This window comes from Patella vulgata, chromosome 4, assembly GCF_932274485.2.
Source record: "Patella vulgata chromosome 4, xgPatVulg1.2, whole genome shotgun sequence".
Lineage (NCBI taxonomy): Eukaryota > Metazoa > Mollusca > Gastropoda > Patellidae > Patella > Patella vulgata.
Window position 1 is genome coordinate 49,939,905 of NC_065882.2, and position 14,754 is coordinate 49,954,658.

Here is a 14,754-nt window from a genome sequence, read left to right on the forward strand (position 1 = left end):
ATAAGAGTAGGCCATAGTGCCGCTGTCCGGGCAAAATTTCCCTCATAGCAGACTGTATGGCGTATGCCCATCTTCATTAGCCCAGTTCGGAGCAGAACAGTAGGACGTTAAACCCCATTTCATTTCATTTTCACTGAAATGAAGAAACCTATTGATTTTCAACGTTTTTTGTTAATCAACAGTTACGATATCAGGTGTGTGCCCCATTTAATAGAATGTATAATCAATATATATTTTTGGACACTATTTTAATCATTCCCTTTATTTTTCACAGTTGATCATAATTTTTATCCCTTTGCCCTGTTTTGCCATTTCAAAAGCTTCCAAAGACTGTTCCAGTTTAAATCGATGTGTTATCAATGGTTTAACATTCACTTTTCCAGACGCAATCATATCCAAGGCAGCTGGATAACTGAAAGAATGTAATAAACAAACAAATATGTGTCATCATAATTTTCTGTCTTTTGTTTATAGCGCACTTTGTAATCTACAACGCCCCGGATCCTTAATATGGTTACAAGAATAATCTTGCTATTAGATAGTTATCTCCCTTTATTAATTACTTTCAAAGGACAATTTTATACCCTCACATTTCAATGTGGTCCGATTATTGTGTCGTACCCTATTCGTCGGCATTCTAACAATTACCTTGTAAACGTATTTTTTTTTCAAAATTGGTGTGAGGTATTGGTGCCTTTTTAACAATTTTCGGCGATACGTGACTCTATTCCGTAGTTAACCACCCCACCCTTTTCTGTATACCGAAAACCTCGTGTCAAAATTGCAGGTGGTAGACTACTTTTAAAAAGAAATTCTCCCATTTACATCAATGTTTGGATTTAAAATGCAAAGGTTCAACTATTAACGTTGTTATCAATGCACAAATTACATTTTGAAACGTTTAGCTGAAAGTATTTGAAAGTATTTTGTCAAAAAGGACGATAGAAGACGCATGTTTTCTATTCAAAAGCAAAACCTAGCATCTTCTAAACCTAGTGAAAAACGGACACTTTTTGATGTATGCAATTCATTTTTAACGGAAACAGCAGATTCTAATCTAACACTGACAACAGATTTCAATGCATAAATGGCAACCGCGTACATATTATATCTTAGGAAGTTTACAGATGCGTGGCCATATTAATAAGTAGTTCCTTTAGGAACTGCCTCTGATCGGAGGATGTCCACTGACATCGTCCAATCAGAGACAGTTCCTAAAGGAACTGATTAATAAGCTTCAGAAAGATAATAGATTTGAAGGTATTCTTACACGTTATTACAAGTTATTATTGATTTTATCTCCCAGGCAAGGGAAGATTTATTTCTTCGGGATTTTTCGGCGCGGTTTTCTTTGTCAGTCATGCAGGACTGGGGATCTGGCAAGATGGGACGAAAAACCGTGGTACACATGGAATTCGATTTAAGAGCAGGCCGTGGCGCCTATGTCCGTGCACAATTTCCCCCATAGCACACTTTAGGAAGTAAGCCTGTCTTCATTAGCCCAGTTATTAGTTGGAACTTTACAGCCACATTTGAAATACACGTTCAATAGTACAGTAGGAACAACCGAGACATAAATTCTAAATCCAAACAGTGATGTAAATCTGTGTCCCGGATTGCCTCTAGATTGTCGGTAATAATAGGGTGTGTGATGCTTATGGCTATCTTTTTAGAGACATAGCTTCTGTGTAGGCGTATATCAACGCGTTGCGTGGCTATATTTACTTATATCATTGTATAGTACCGTAGAAAATGTATTTGGGAAATCGTGATAAAATGTAGTTTGGGTGGAATGGGAGCTTTATTTCATATAAAACATAGTATCTAATCTTGAAAAAATCCAAATTAAAATATTGTTCCTCCTTAATCCATTTGATCCAATAGACAATCTATGTCCAGAATTCTGTCCCTCGTTGCGTTAAAAAGACCGTGGAGTTGAAATGTATTAGGTAAGATAACTCTGCAATTTCATTTGGAATTTGCAATCTGAAAATGTAAAATTCTGTAGGGGTCGTTCTTACGTACCAATAAAAAAACAATAAATGGTTCTTCCTTATCACCCAATCAACAATGAGTGTCAAAAAGTAAGTATTATCCTCCCAGACTCTCATAAATTCTGAATAAACTTCAAAAGAAACTTACCAATTCGCATATCTAAAATTACCACGAATATCAACTTCTCTTACAGTAGCATTGACTATAGGTAATTCAACATCTGCTGGTCCAAGACCAACTATCATAACACAACCACCTGGTGCAGTTGCCTTGAAAAACATACCCAAAATGTTTTCATTATTTGATTATTTGATCATACACAGAGTGTGTAAAATGAGTGCCAAAACAGCAAATATTTATTGTGTAATAATTATCCACCACTAGCAGGCTAATAATAGGCGGATCGGGTGAATTATCAGTCCATATATTCATACATGAAAGCCTTTGCCATGCAAGATCACATTTTGCAAGAGATGGACAGTGAACAAGCTAAAAAAAACAAGCGATTTTTCGTAGAATCAGAGGCCTACCGGTTTTTTTTCGTGGGGGGGGGGGGTAGAAGAAATGAGGCCGACTGATGCACAGGCCCCTAACACGAATGACGCCGCCACGAGCCGAGAACCACAGGTAAGAGCTTCCTAGGGCTGTCCAGGAATCTAGAGTCCCGGAAATGCCATTTCCTGGACGATGGGGGGAAGATTGTGCATGGGAATTCATGTTATTTATTAAGAATTTCGCAAGAACGTATAAAGTACTGTGAATCTGTGACAACAATTATGAAAGTGATAATAATTACATGATTTTTCGTATTATCAGAGGTCACAACCCAAGAAGCTACGGTCCTACATGTATATGCGCAAATATCGAAAGGAACCCAGATCTTAAGGATATAAACATACATTTTAAGTTTCATCAAAATCGGATAAAAATAAAGACTTCTAGAATGTCCACAAGCTAAAAACATGTTTTCGTACAATCAGGAGTCATAATACAGGAAGTTACCCTCCGATATATATCCGAATATCGAAAGGAACCGAGATCTTTGGATAAACCCATATTTCAAGTTTCGTCAAAATCGGATTAAAATTTTGACCTGCGTAGTGTCCGCAAAAAAATGTGGACGAACGAACGACCGGACGGACGGAGGCGACGATAATATGCGTCCAAATAAAAATGTGGGCGTATAAAAAAATAGTATGTGAAACCGTAGAAAGTGAAATCCCCAAAACAAAGACCTCTTCAAAATATATTTTAACAATCAGACATCTCCCCAATCTGCTAGTAGAGTACACTATTTAGGTGACTATTACCTATTTGTTAGTCATTTAATTTTAGTACACTGTTTAGGTGACTACTTAAAATTACCTATATATTAGGCATTTAACTTACAAATATAGCTGTTCTGATGCTAGGTGGAGCACCACTACATTCTATAGCTATATCTGCTTTATCCCCTAATATAGCCTCTACTTTATTAGCTGTATCTACCGGATCTCTACTTGTTACTAGTACAGTATGGTCAGCTCCTAACGATTTAGCAAATTCTAATCTTGATTTATCAATATCTATAAAAATAATTTTCCAGATCAATAATTTTAACTAAAAGTCACAGTTATGCACTGGATGTCATATTCAAACATATAAGATATTTTCGGAGTTTTGCCAAAAATGATGCTTCAATTGCTTTAACAGAGGGCAACGACACAAAATTTAACCTTTTTGAAAATCTAGGCTAAGCTTAGTTAGGTCATGATATTATGAATATCTGGATGAAATTAATATCAAACACAGCTGTTAATTCAAAATTCCAGAATGATAGAATACAATGGTGTCTAAGGCAAATGAATAAATATAATTTCGTATAATAATGGCCAATGGTATCTAATTCAACATTAAGAAAAATCAATAAAGATAATTTGATATGATGACCTAAAACAATACTGTTATAAAATGTTTAGCGTCACCTGTCATAATAACTTCGGCTGCACCCTTTGCTTTTGCTGTTAAAAGAACAACTAAGCCAATTGGCCCTGCAATGATAACATTGTAAGTTTTATTTAATGTGACATTTAATGTTGAATAATCTCCGCAAAAGAGAAGATTACAAGCTGAAAAAGATTCCGAGGTTAATTTAAAAGGGTCTAACAGGTCAATAAGACAACCACCAAGTCCTGCAACTAATTGTCACGAATCCTTTTCAACAAAATCGGCAAATAAAGACAATGATTTCAGATGTCAGATTTTAGTGTGACGTACGTAGCATCTGTTTCTCGTTGTAAAAGTGATAGAAATCAAGGGCCGAATTATATTTGAACCTGTTGGTAAACATACTAAATCAGAATCAAAAGATGTATATAATAATTCTTCAAAAACACCTTTTGCTTCTTCTGATGTAAAACCAACTCCCATAGAACTACCATTGCCATCTGGGATACCATGTCATGTTTTCCTGAAATGGTTTATTATGACTGGTCAAATCCAAATAGAGACAGTGGTGAAGATACCATTTGGAAAGATGCAAATTTAATTGTACATGCCCAACGTGCCCATATCAGTATTGGCGGGACGCACAACCAATGGCACTTGGTTTTATGGGCGCCCCGCTAAGCATGTCGTCATATATGAGGCGCCCCCCCCCCCAAATGGTGAGGCTCCTCATAATGACTCACACGATTAACACCACAACTGATGGGGCGCCCAAAACGGCTTGATCTGTGGGGTGCCTTATCCCGGAGGGCCGCCCATAATGACATGATTGGTGGGCGTCTTATAATGACAATATATGATTGTCGGGTCGCACATAATGCATAATGCCGATTAAGATTGGTTGGGTGCCCACGACTTGATCAATGGGGCGCCCAAAACGGTATAATTTGTGGGCGTCCATAATATATTAATGGCGGACCGCCCATAATGCCGAGTGAGATTGGTTTAGAAACCCAAAATGGCGTAACAATCTTCAAAATTCATACAAGTCGCACTCTAACCCGATTCCGAACTTTTCGTTTTTCTAATAAATTACTACAGGTATGTTAAAGTCGTATTCCTTCCTTCAAATTTTTATAATGTTCATATCAAAATATCATAATAAGCCAATATTGCGAATTCAGCCTCAATTTAAATTTTCCGTTAAACAAACGGGTGTACACAAAAGATAGTAGCATAATTACAATCCCACCCCCCTAAAGCATTACACCATAAGGCTTTACATTGCCATATAAAATAACTCTTAAGAGCACAAAAATGTATATTATTTTCTTAACAAAGGTTGGAATAATGTGAAGGAAAGAAATATTTCAAAAGTTTATAAAAATATATATTTGTAAAAATCAAATCAAACGATTAACTGAATATTGGTATCATTATACTGCATATTTCATAACAAAACCTCATATCTCACAAGTCACAGAATAAGCTCACAAAACCTCTCATCAATTTCGCACATCCCAGATTTGGCCTGTCCAAACCTCTTATCAGCTGGTTTCAAGCGAATAATGCAGAATCCAATGTAACATAAATGTAATCAGTTTCAACTCATTCCTTGCTGCAAATTTAACCAGCGGTTGCCAGGCAAGATACGCCCACATTTTGAAGAGGTTGATAGAGAACGCGCTAAAAAAAAGCGATTTTTCGTACAATCGAGGGCCATAAAACAGGTAGTTATGTTCTGAAATGCGTGAATATCGAAATGGACTGAGAGGTCTGGGATATACAAATAAAATTAAGTTTCATAAAAATCGGATAAAAATTTTGAGTTCTAAGAGTCCACAACCTTGATATTACATACTTTTACACTATTTACGTACAAGGAGCCGCCATTTTCTCAGGTAGTTTCAGTCTGATTTTCACGAAATTCAAACTCAGCCGTCATTATGGTGCAACGGTGATACATTTCAACGTCTTTTATAGAATCAGATAAGAATTGTGTCTTCTAGCGGGTCCACAAGCTAAAAAGGTGACTTTTCGTACAATCAGGGGCCATAATCTAGGAAGTTACGGTCCGATTATGCGCAAATATCGAAAGGAACCAATATCTTTGGATTATAATCATACATTTCAAGTTTCATCAAAACACCAGCAAAGACCGTAATGTCAACTGAGATAAACCGTGGTGATACCGTGGTGATACCGTAGTAGTACCGGGATGTAGCATGGCAAACCGTTGCAATAAACGTAGTAGTACCGACGGCTGCTGTGGCTACACCAGTCCTCTACACCGTGATAAACAGTGGGGCACCATAGTGGCCTCGTAGTCGAACTGTGGACTATCGCTTTTCCGCCAAAATGACCCAGGTTTGAGAACCGGGCAATACCGGGAAGGTGTGATTGTTAGTGCAGTAGTATTATATTAACTTTATATAGTATATTGACTTCATCAAACACATTTGACTGATGACACCGTGTTGTGCATGTAAAATATGTCTACAAATTATGGTTTACAATTACAATATTTGCATTTAGTATAAGAAAACTAGTACATGGAGAATACAGAACGTTGATTACTGCAGAATATAGATTTCGAATAAAATAGGTCGCAATGAAATAAAAGCAAAAGCAGAATCAATATTTTTACCTGCTCCACAAACCAATACTCTAGATCCTAAAGTAACACCTGCTCTTGTACAAGCATGGACACTTACAGATAATGGTTCCAATAACGCCCCTTCCTCAGTACTTACATGATCAGGTAATCTAGAAATAAGTTATAAATATTATGCAAACGTGTTTCTATCGATCTATCTACCGTGTATTGTTCTTATTAGCCACTGTTTTTGTGTCAGTTCCAAATCATTCATGGACATAATTTGTGTTGCTAATGTCACCCAGAAGGTTTAAATAATATTTTAACTCCAGTCAATCCAACAAAGTCGTCAATATTAGCTCTAAAATGCTTGTCAACCAATTTCACCAAGAATGTGGTCCTGTGTCACGTTCGCAAGCTTCAAAAGGTAAAACAGGTCACTCTGCAACCCGTGTTCGAAATTTACAATCGATATAGAAATTCTGAATATCGCATATGGTCGTATCAAAAAAGAAACATTTTTGGAGATGAGCTTTAATGAAATTGATGATAAGTACTTATGTGACATACTTGTAGCAGAAGTCAGCATCATGACAATAAAACCGTGACAGATTTCCATGATCTGGTGGCGTGGCACAAAATATCACACGTGGACATAAATTGTATCTTCCTTTTTTACAGAACTTACAACATTTACACGGTACACCAGGTTCAATAGCAACTCGGTCACCTGTAATACAAAAATGGTCTGTGTATTGGCCAAACTTCGAAAGTAATATATATTTCTTGTTCTATAAAGTAAATGAACTTGTTCTCAAGATGAAGACAACATGTGCATGTAAGTTACCTTTAACTCATTCCATAATTTACTATTTCCGGACTTGACCTGCAATCGTTTAGAACAAGAGAACGGAATTACGTGACAATGAATTGATAGGGTAGGCGGGTGGTGGTGAATTGTGGAAATACATTTTTATTGATTTTATGCATATATACTTAATCACTACTTATCAATGTTTGTACAAATGAGAGAACTGATTGCCACGATAATGTCATTCCACGAAACTTACAAACAATACGTGTTTCGACATATCATAAGTTTAGTTAAAGATGCATTATGTAAGAGCTAAATCTGTCTAATGCAGATCTGTCATTTGGCCTGAAATGTTATATAAATCATTAATTAGACATTTTATTTACATGCAAAGCCCATAATCAACTCGCTGGGTCATCGGATGTTTTTGATTCTCAACGGATTTAAACACGATTGACAGTTAATAATTTATTAAAATTGGATAATCGAGACTTTGTTTAATATGGTAACAACGGTAGAGATGACAATAGAGACCACATCGTTCTTCAACACATTCTCCTTCCAGTATTTTTTTAACTATTATAGCGAGAACTGTCAGCTTTTGTCTTTATCTAAATCTTACATAATGCATCTTTAAAACAGTAATAAATACTGACCAATATTTAGGTTGGTTACCCCAGGTCCCAATTTATTAACAACACCTGCTCCTTCATGTCCTATTATCATTGGCGCCTTGACAACAAAGTCTCCTATAGCTCCCTGAGTCCAAAAATGAACATCTGAACCACAGATTCCAACATTACACATACGAAGTTGAACCTCTGGAAGGAAATAATAAAGATAAATAAATAAAAACCGGGAGATTGCCATTACACTCTAGTTCCATAATTTTAATTTTGAATAATAATTTAATGAATAAACGTCAGTCACAGTCGCATTCCCAAGGCCCGAATCCGGTGGACTACGCTATCTGGAACAGTCTATCGGAAAAGGTTTATGAAAGATACCGGGAACCATTTAAGGAAAATGAACTTTAAGGATACAATTCCGGCAAAATGTGAGAAATAAGCTTATACGAAAATACAAACATATTAAAGACTATGTCTATAGATCAGTGTAAGATATGACACAGACAATAACATGATGTCTATATTAAATACTCACGCCCAATCCCCGGTTCCTTTATTTCTGTTTCCTCCTAAAACAGAAGAATTTGGCCTTATTATAGCAAATATGAAATACATCAAAATTAACCCAAAACGGATATACTTAAACTAATGGATATTCTTTTATTCATCTCCAAAGTCAGCACATAGTGATGGTGTTGGATTGATAAGTTTTCTTCAATTGGGTGTTTGTGTTATACTTTACAGTTTACATATCAGGAAAGATCCAACAGTTTACAAACCATCAATTCGGAATCAGATCAAATTCTTCTCTGTGGAATTTACATCTCTTCTATACGAGCTTGTTGTTTTTAGTGGTGAATTTTTAAATAATATTAGATTTTAACTTTCAGTTTAAGAACTGTCAAGATTTAGATTCATATCATTGTTGTGAAATTTTGGAAAATTTGTCGTTAGCATGTAACATCACCAACCCGTAATCCCGACGGTACTTTGGATCTTGTGTTAACAAAACAGGATAAATTAACTTCAGATAATTTTATTTTTGTGGATAAATTAATTTCTGATAAGCTATCGTTTTGACGTTACAAAACCCGATCCAGAAATTTCAGATGTCCATATTGAAGTGTTGTAGTGACAAGGCGTAAAGCTCGTGAACAAGATCCACGCATCCTCAGCAAAATCAGCGGTCACCACGTCCATGTCAGATAGCTGAATCATTCTTATCATTCTTTCACAACAAAATCTAAAAAGTCAGTGAAGAACATACTCCTCGCAGTGTTTCGTTTGATTAGAGCTAATCCCACTTAACACTGCTGTAATGGAAGCAAACTTCTGTTCCAAATTATGACTGGTCAAAAGTCCAATTAACAACGAAAAGCTAACTGCATAACAACATCATTACGCTTTAAACAAAGTTCCAAATTGGACCAAATATGTTTACATAACGTTACGTCATGACTCACGATTTTATTAATCCAAATTAACCAGTGCATAGCAGAATACTGCAGAAAAACTAATTGCGTGACAAACGCGGCTATCAATACGGATACAATGTTAACAATACTGTATGGAGACGAACAATACTATTGCCGTTTTCAATTTGATTTTTATAATTTTCACCCAAGAATTTCCACCCAGCGCGTGACCTCATCTCAATTAGCCTCGTTTCCAAAACACTAATGACCTAGTTTGTGTCGAGTGGACGTTAAACTCTCCCTCTCTCTCTCTCTCTCTCTCTCTTAAAGTTTGCGTACGAGGGGCGACCATTTTGTCCGGCAGTTTCGATCAGATTTTCAGAAAATTCGAACTCAATCATCATTAAGACGGTGATATATTCAAACGTTTTTTTTTTTTAAATCGGATACAAATTGTGACCTCTAGAGAGACCACAAGCTAAAAACGAGATTTTTCGTACAATCAAGGGTCGTAATTCAGAAAGTTAAGATCCGATAAGCGTGAATATCGAAAGAAACCAGATGATAATTGTGACCTCTCGAGTGTCCACACGATAAAAAAAAAGTGACTTTTCGTACAATCAGGGGCCATAATTCATGAAGTTTCAATCCGATACATGCCAATATCGAAAGGAACCTAGATCTTTTTGGGATAAACCTATATTTCAAGTCTCGTCAAAGAATTGTGACCTGTATAGTGTCCACAAACAAATTATGGATGGACGTCCGGACAGACAGGGGTGACAACAATATACGTCCATATATTGTAAGGTAAAAACATAATACATTGCAATCTGCTAATTACAGTATGTGAACATAAAACGTAATACATTACAATGGAAACGAGGCTAATGGAGATGACGTCACGCGCTGGGTGGAAATTCTTGGGTGAAAATTATAAAAATCAAATTATATTAAAATTGACTTGGGTGAAAATTATAAAAAAACAAATTATATTAAAATTGACTTGGGTGAAAATTATAAAAAACAAATTATATTAAAATTGACATGGGTGGAAATTAAAATTGACTTGGGTGAAAATTATAAAAACCAAATTATATTAAAATTGACTTGGGTGAAAATTATAATAAACAAATTATATTAAAATTGACTTGGGTGAAAATTATAAAAAAACAAATTATATTATTTTTAATGTTCCTTATTAAACGAAGGGCTGTCATGTTGCTGTACTTGGGATAGATTTAATTGAACGGGAAGAATAGAAGCACTTCCTCAAAAGCTGGAGTATCAGAAGCCAATCCAGCAATGGTCAGAGAGGGATTTCTCGGGCCATTGCTTCAGGAATATGGAGAAGAAATAATGAACTTAACATGTGTATTGTATTGATAACCTTGTTTGTGATAACCTTATGAACTCTGTTTTATTTTCAAACTTCTTCATCTTTCTGACCACCTACCCACTCTTGCACTTAAACATTGTTTAGCTGAGGTTAATCTTGTAATTACTGACATTATTAATTTATTTGTAGTTTCCTTGATTAAAGGGTCAATCTCGGTTATATATTGGACAATAAAACTGCTTAATTTTGTGTTAAAAGCTCTTAAAATCCTCTACTTAGGGGTGGGCAACTGCCTCAATATACATGATACGTTTTCAAAAACCTTAAACCCGCCAGTCTTCGTCTGGATATGGATACCGGTGTCCCTAGCTACAATATGTATCGTTAAACTGTGGAAGACATCTGTAGTGGAACCATTTCTACGGTGTCCCAAGCTGTATTATACGGTGTCTCGATAAAACCAGACTTTATTAAAATAACATGTAGGTGAAATTTACCTTTCGTTATCAAGTACAGCACGTGGGTTGCGCACTGTATAATAGACCTCCAAGGCAACGGCATTTGATTAGATCAGGTCACCCAACGAAAAATTTACCCGAAATCTTTAAATGGTTACGTGTCTGGATAAGCGGTTTTGACGTTCACGCCCAAACAACTCAATATTTTGAGCTGAAATTTGAGACACGGTAAATACACTATTCCTCTATATTCTGGCGCTTAAATTTAATACGTACATAGACTTTTATTTCTCAGACTCTGTTAAAATCAGGAGTAAGGCGCTTGCTCAATAACGTCGATAATATGCTTCGAATTGATACGGTTATTGGTTTCCAACCGTAGTAGTTTCATTTGCGAGGGGTATTGCTAACATGCTAAAATCTCATATTGAAGAATATTGTTGAACCAATTCAAAGTGCTTATATTGTAAGCTTACACTAGATTTCAAAATTAATAGGAAAAAGTGGGGAGGGGGGAGGGTAGTCTATGTGCTTTCAGTCATATATTTCTAGGGGAGGATGGGTGGCTGATTGGTTTAAAGCATGCAGTTAATCACAAAGTCTGTCATTAAGTCAAGTGGCGTGGTTTAGACTCCCCCGCTTGTACCTAACAAGGAGTAGGATCGCCTATCCAACCCTGTGGGTTTTCTCCGGTCCCCCCCCCCCATTGCTAGACCACAATAAACCATATGTTAGTCCCAAAATAACCTAGTTTGTATCAAGTGGAGGTTAAACCCATTTCTATCTCTCTCATATATGTCTAATCTTTGTTTTTACAATACGTAATCTTTATCTGATATCCAAAGAACTTACAAAATTAGGTCATATTCAGTTTATGCATTGTCACAAAGGAGTTATGTACATATTCTATGCCTTCAAAAATAAAGATGAAAACCTGTTGGTTTTTTTTTAAATTCAGTGCAATAATAACTATTATATATCTTGTATAAATTTCTATCTTGTTTCCTATTGAAATTATATATTATCAATCTACACATTTTGGTTTATTTATTTAGTTTCTATACACTTGTGTTTATAACCATGTGAGTATTAAACAATTTTAGGTATATGTGACATATTGGGGCAATTTTAGTCTGAAATTTTGGAACACTAACTTGTAACTACCATACAGTCTGCACACACAAGGAGATTGGATGGCCGAGTGGTCAACGTGTGCTGTAGATGAGAAGAACTGACAAGTTTGCCTATTTAACTTTTTCTTTTGTGCTTCAGTTTCTTCCTATTTCTAAAGACCACTGCATGCAAGTGAATTATTTAAATAAGAAAATACCTTATCTTAGTCCCGAAATGACCTAGTCAGTTGCAAGTCAACTTTAAACTGCATTTCTTTTGGATCGTTCATTTTAAATCCTCTCTACAAATCCCGTGTTACAATATTCATGTTCCGTCATGCTCCAACTATACTGATAGAATGTTTACATACCAATCTTAGATCTCCCTTTTTATAAACAATAGCAGTCAGATTTGTATCGCTCATCTTTGTACAGCATTAAACAAATCTCTATGTAACTCTCAAAAATTAACTGTTTCTTTTGCACAAAACTAATACTTATCTATGCTGTTTACATTATGTACTCTAATATTTTTAAAAAACAAGCGGCCCTTATCTTAAAACAGATACAAGGTTACAGGCAAGAGATAATGAGACATTTTAATAAAAATATGTAAATAACACACCTGACAGCTATAAAAGATATGCACAACCCCTGCATACACGCTTTGAAAGAAATAAGTTTATCTATTCCACTTATTTTTATAGCCCACATTTTCATGTGGACGTATATTGCCGTCGCCCCTGTACGTCCGTCCACAATTGTTTGCGGACACTCTACAGGTCACAATTCTTATCTAATTTTGAGGAAACTTGAAATTATTTAATATAGGTTTATCTCCAAAAGATATCAGTCACTTTCGATATTGGCACGTATCAGACTGAAACTTCATGGATTATGGCCCCTGACTGTACGAAAAATCACGTTTCTAGCTTGTGGACTCTATAGAGGTCACATTTTTTATACGATTTTGTTGAAACTTGAAATGTAAGTTTATAACCCAAAGATCTCGGTCCCTTTCGATATTCGCGCATATCGGATGTAACTTAATTCCTGAATTAAGGCCCCTGATTGTACGAAAAATCGTGTTTTCAGCTTGTTGACCCTATAGAGGTCATAATTTTTATCCGATTTAAAAAACTATTTTAGTATATCACCGCTACACACTAAGGATGATTGAGTTCGAATTTCGTGAAAATCGGCCCAAAACTGACAGACAAAATGGCCGTCCCTCGTTCTCAAATAGCGTAAAAATATGGTATATCAAGGTTGTGGTCCCTCTAGCGGTCACAATTTTCTTCTGATTTTGATGAAACTCGAAATATAAGTTTATAACCCACAGATCTTGGTTTCTTTCGATATTTGCGCATATAGGATTGTAACTTCCTGAATTATGGCCCCTGATTGTACGAAAAATCACGTTTTTAGCTTGAGGTCCCTCTAGAGGTCACAATTATTATCCGGTTTAAAAAAATGTTTGAATATATCACCTTTACACACTAAGGATGGTTGAGTTCGAATTTCGTGAAAATCGGACCAAAACTAACAGACAAAATGGCCACCCCTCGTACTCAAATAGCGTAGAAATATGGTATATCAAAGTTGTGGACCCTTTAGAGGTGACAATTTTCTATTTATAACCCAAAGATTTTGGTTCCTGAATTATGGCCCCTGATTGTACAAAAAATCACCTTTTGTTTAGCTTGTTCTCTATCCATCTCTTGCAAAATGTGGGCGTATCCTGCCTGGCAGCCGCTGGTTAGTTATTTATTAATTCAGAAACAGAAACGTTTTAATGCAAGTATGAAATTACACCCGGTACAAGTTCAATTTTTATCTACTGCTAACTTTACTCCAAGCTGTACTAAATTGGGTTTTAATTATCCATCTGTTGCAACTGTATATATAAACAATGAGATGATCCGATTGTTTCATATGTGGAAACCAGTGATTGCCAGGCAAGAATGCTCACATTTTACAAGAGATGGATAGAGTTTTTCGTTCAATTAGAGGCCATAATCTAGTAAGTTATGATTTGAAAAAAGCGAATATTGAAATGGAACAAGATATTTATGATATAAAGATGTATTTTAAGTTTCAGCAAAAACGGTTAAAAATTGTGACTCATACTTTTACATTATTAGTGTACAAGGAGCGGCCATTTTTTCTGGCAGTTTGGGTCAGATTTTTATGAAATTCAAAGTTAACCTTCAATTGATGTGTAACGGTGATATATCTAAATGTCTTTTAAAACTGAATACAAATTGTCACTTCAAGCTAGGCCAAAAGCTGAAAATGTGATTTTTCGAAAAATTGGGGGCCATAATCCAGGAAGATACATTTGGATATGCGCAAATATGGAAAGGAACCAAGATCTTTGTGATATAAACATAAAAATAAAGTTTCATGAAAATCGGATCAAAATTGTGGCCTCTAGACGATCCACAATCTTAAAATAGCATATATTTAC

The 14,754-nt window shown here is 35.7% G+C and overlaps 1 protein-coding gene across 1 annotated transcript; it reads right to left on the reverse strand.

Annotated features, from left to right (window-relative positions):
• Positions 1-241: 241 nt before the first annotated feature.
• Positions 242-13,616, reverse strand: LOC126819608 (sorbitol dehydrogenase). Its single transcript, XM_050547733.2, has 9 exons — positions 12,656-13,616; positions 8,496-8,529; positions 7,988-8,152; positions 7,088-7,247; positions 6,569-6,687; positions 3,960-4,025; positions 3,385-3,560; positions 2,143-2,264; positions 242-412 (listed from the first exon to the last, which is right to left on the reverse strand). The coding sequence occupies exons 1-9, from the start codon at positions 12,707-12,709 to the stop codon at positions 262-264; spliced, it is 1,047 nt and encodes a 348-aa protein (XP_050403690.1). The 5' UTR covers positions 12,710-13,616; the 3' UTR covers positions 242-261.
• Positions 13,617-14,754: the final 1,138 nt, after the last annotated feature.

Coding starts and splice junctions, on each gene's coding strand:
- LOC126819608 (XM_050547733.2), bottom strand. CDS start 12,709: ATGAGCGATACAAATCTGACTGCTATTGTTTATAAAAAGGGAGATCTA. Junction 7,248..7,987: donor GGTAACCAACCTAAATATTG/GTCAGTATTTAT, acceptor TTTGTATTACAG/GTGACCGAGTTGCTATTGAA. Junction 6,688..7,087: donor GATGCTGACTTCTGCTACAA/GTATGTCACATA, acceptor ACTTATTTCTAG/ATTACCTGATCATGTAAGTA.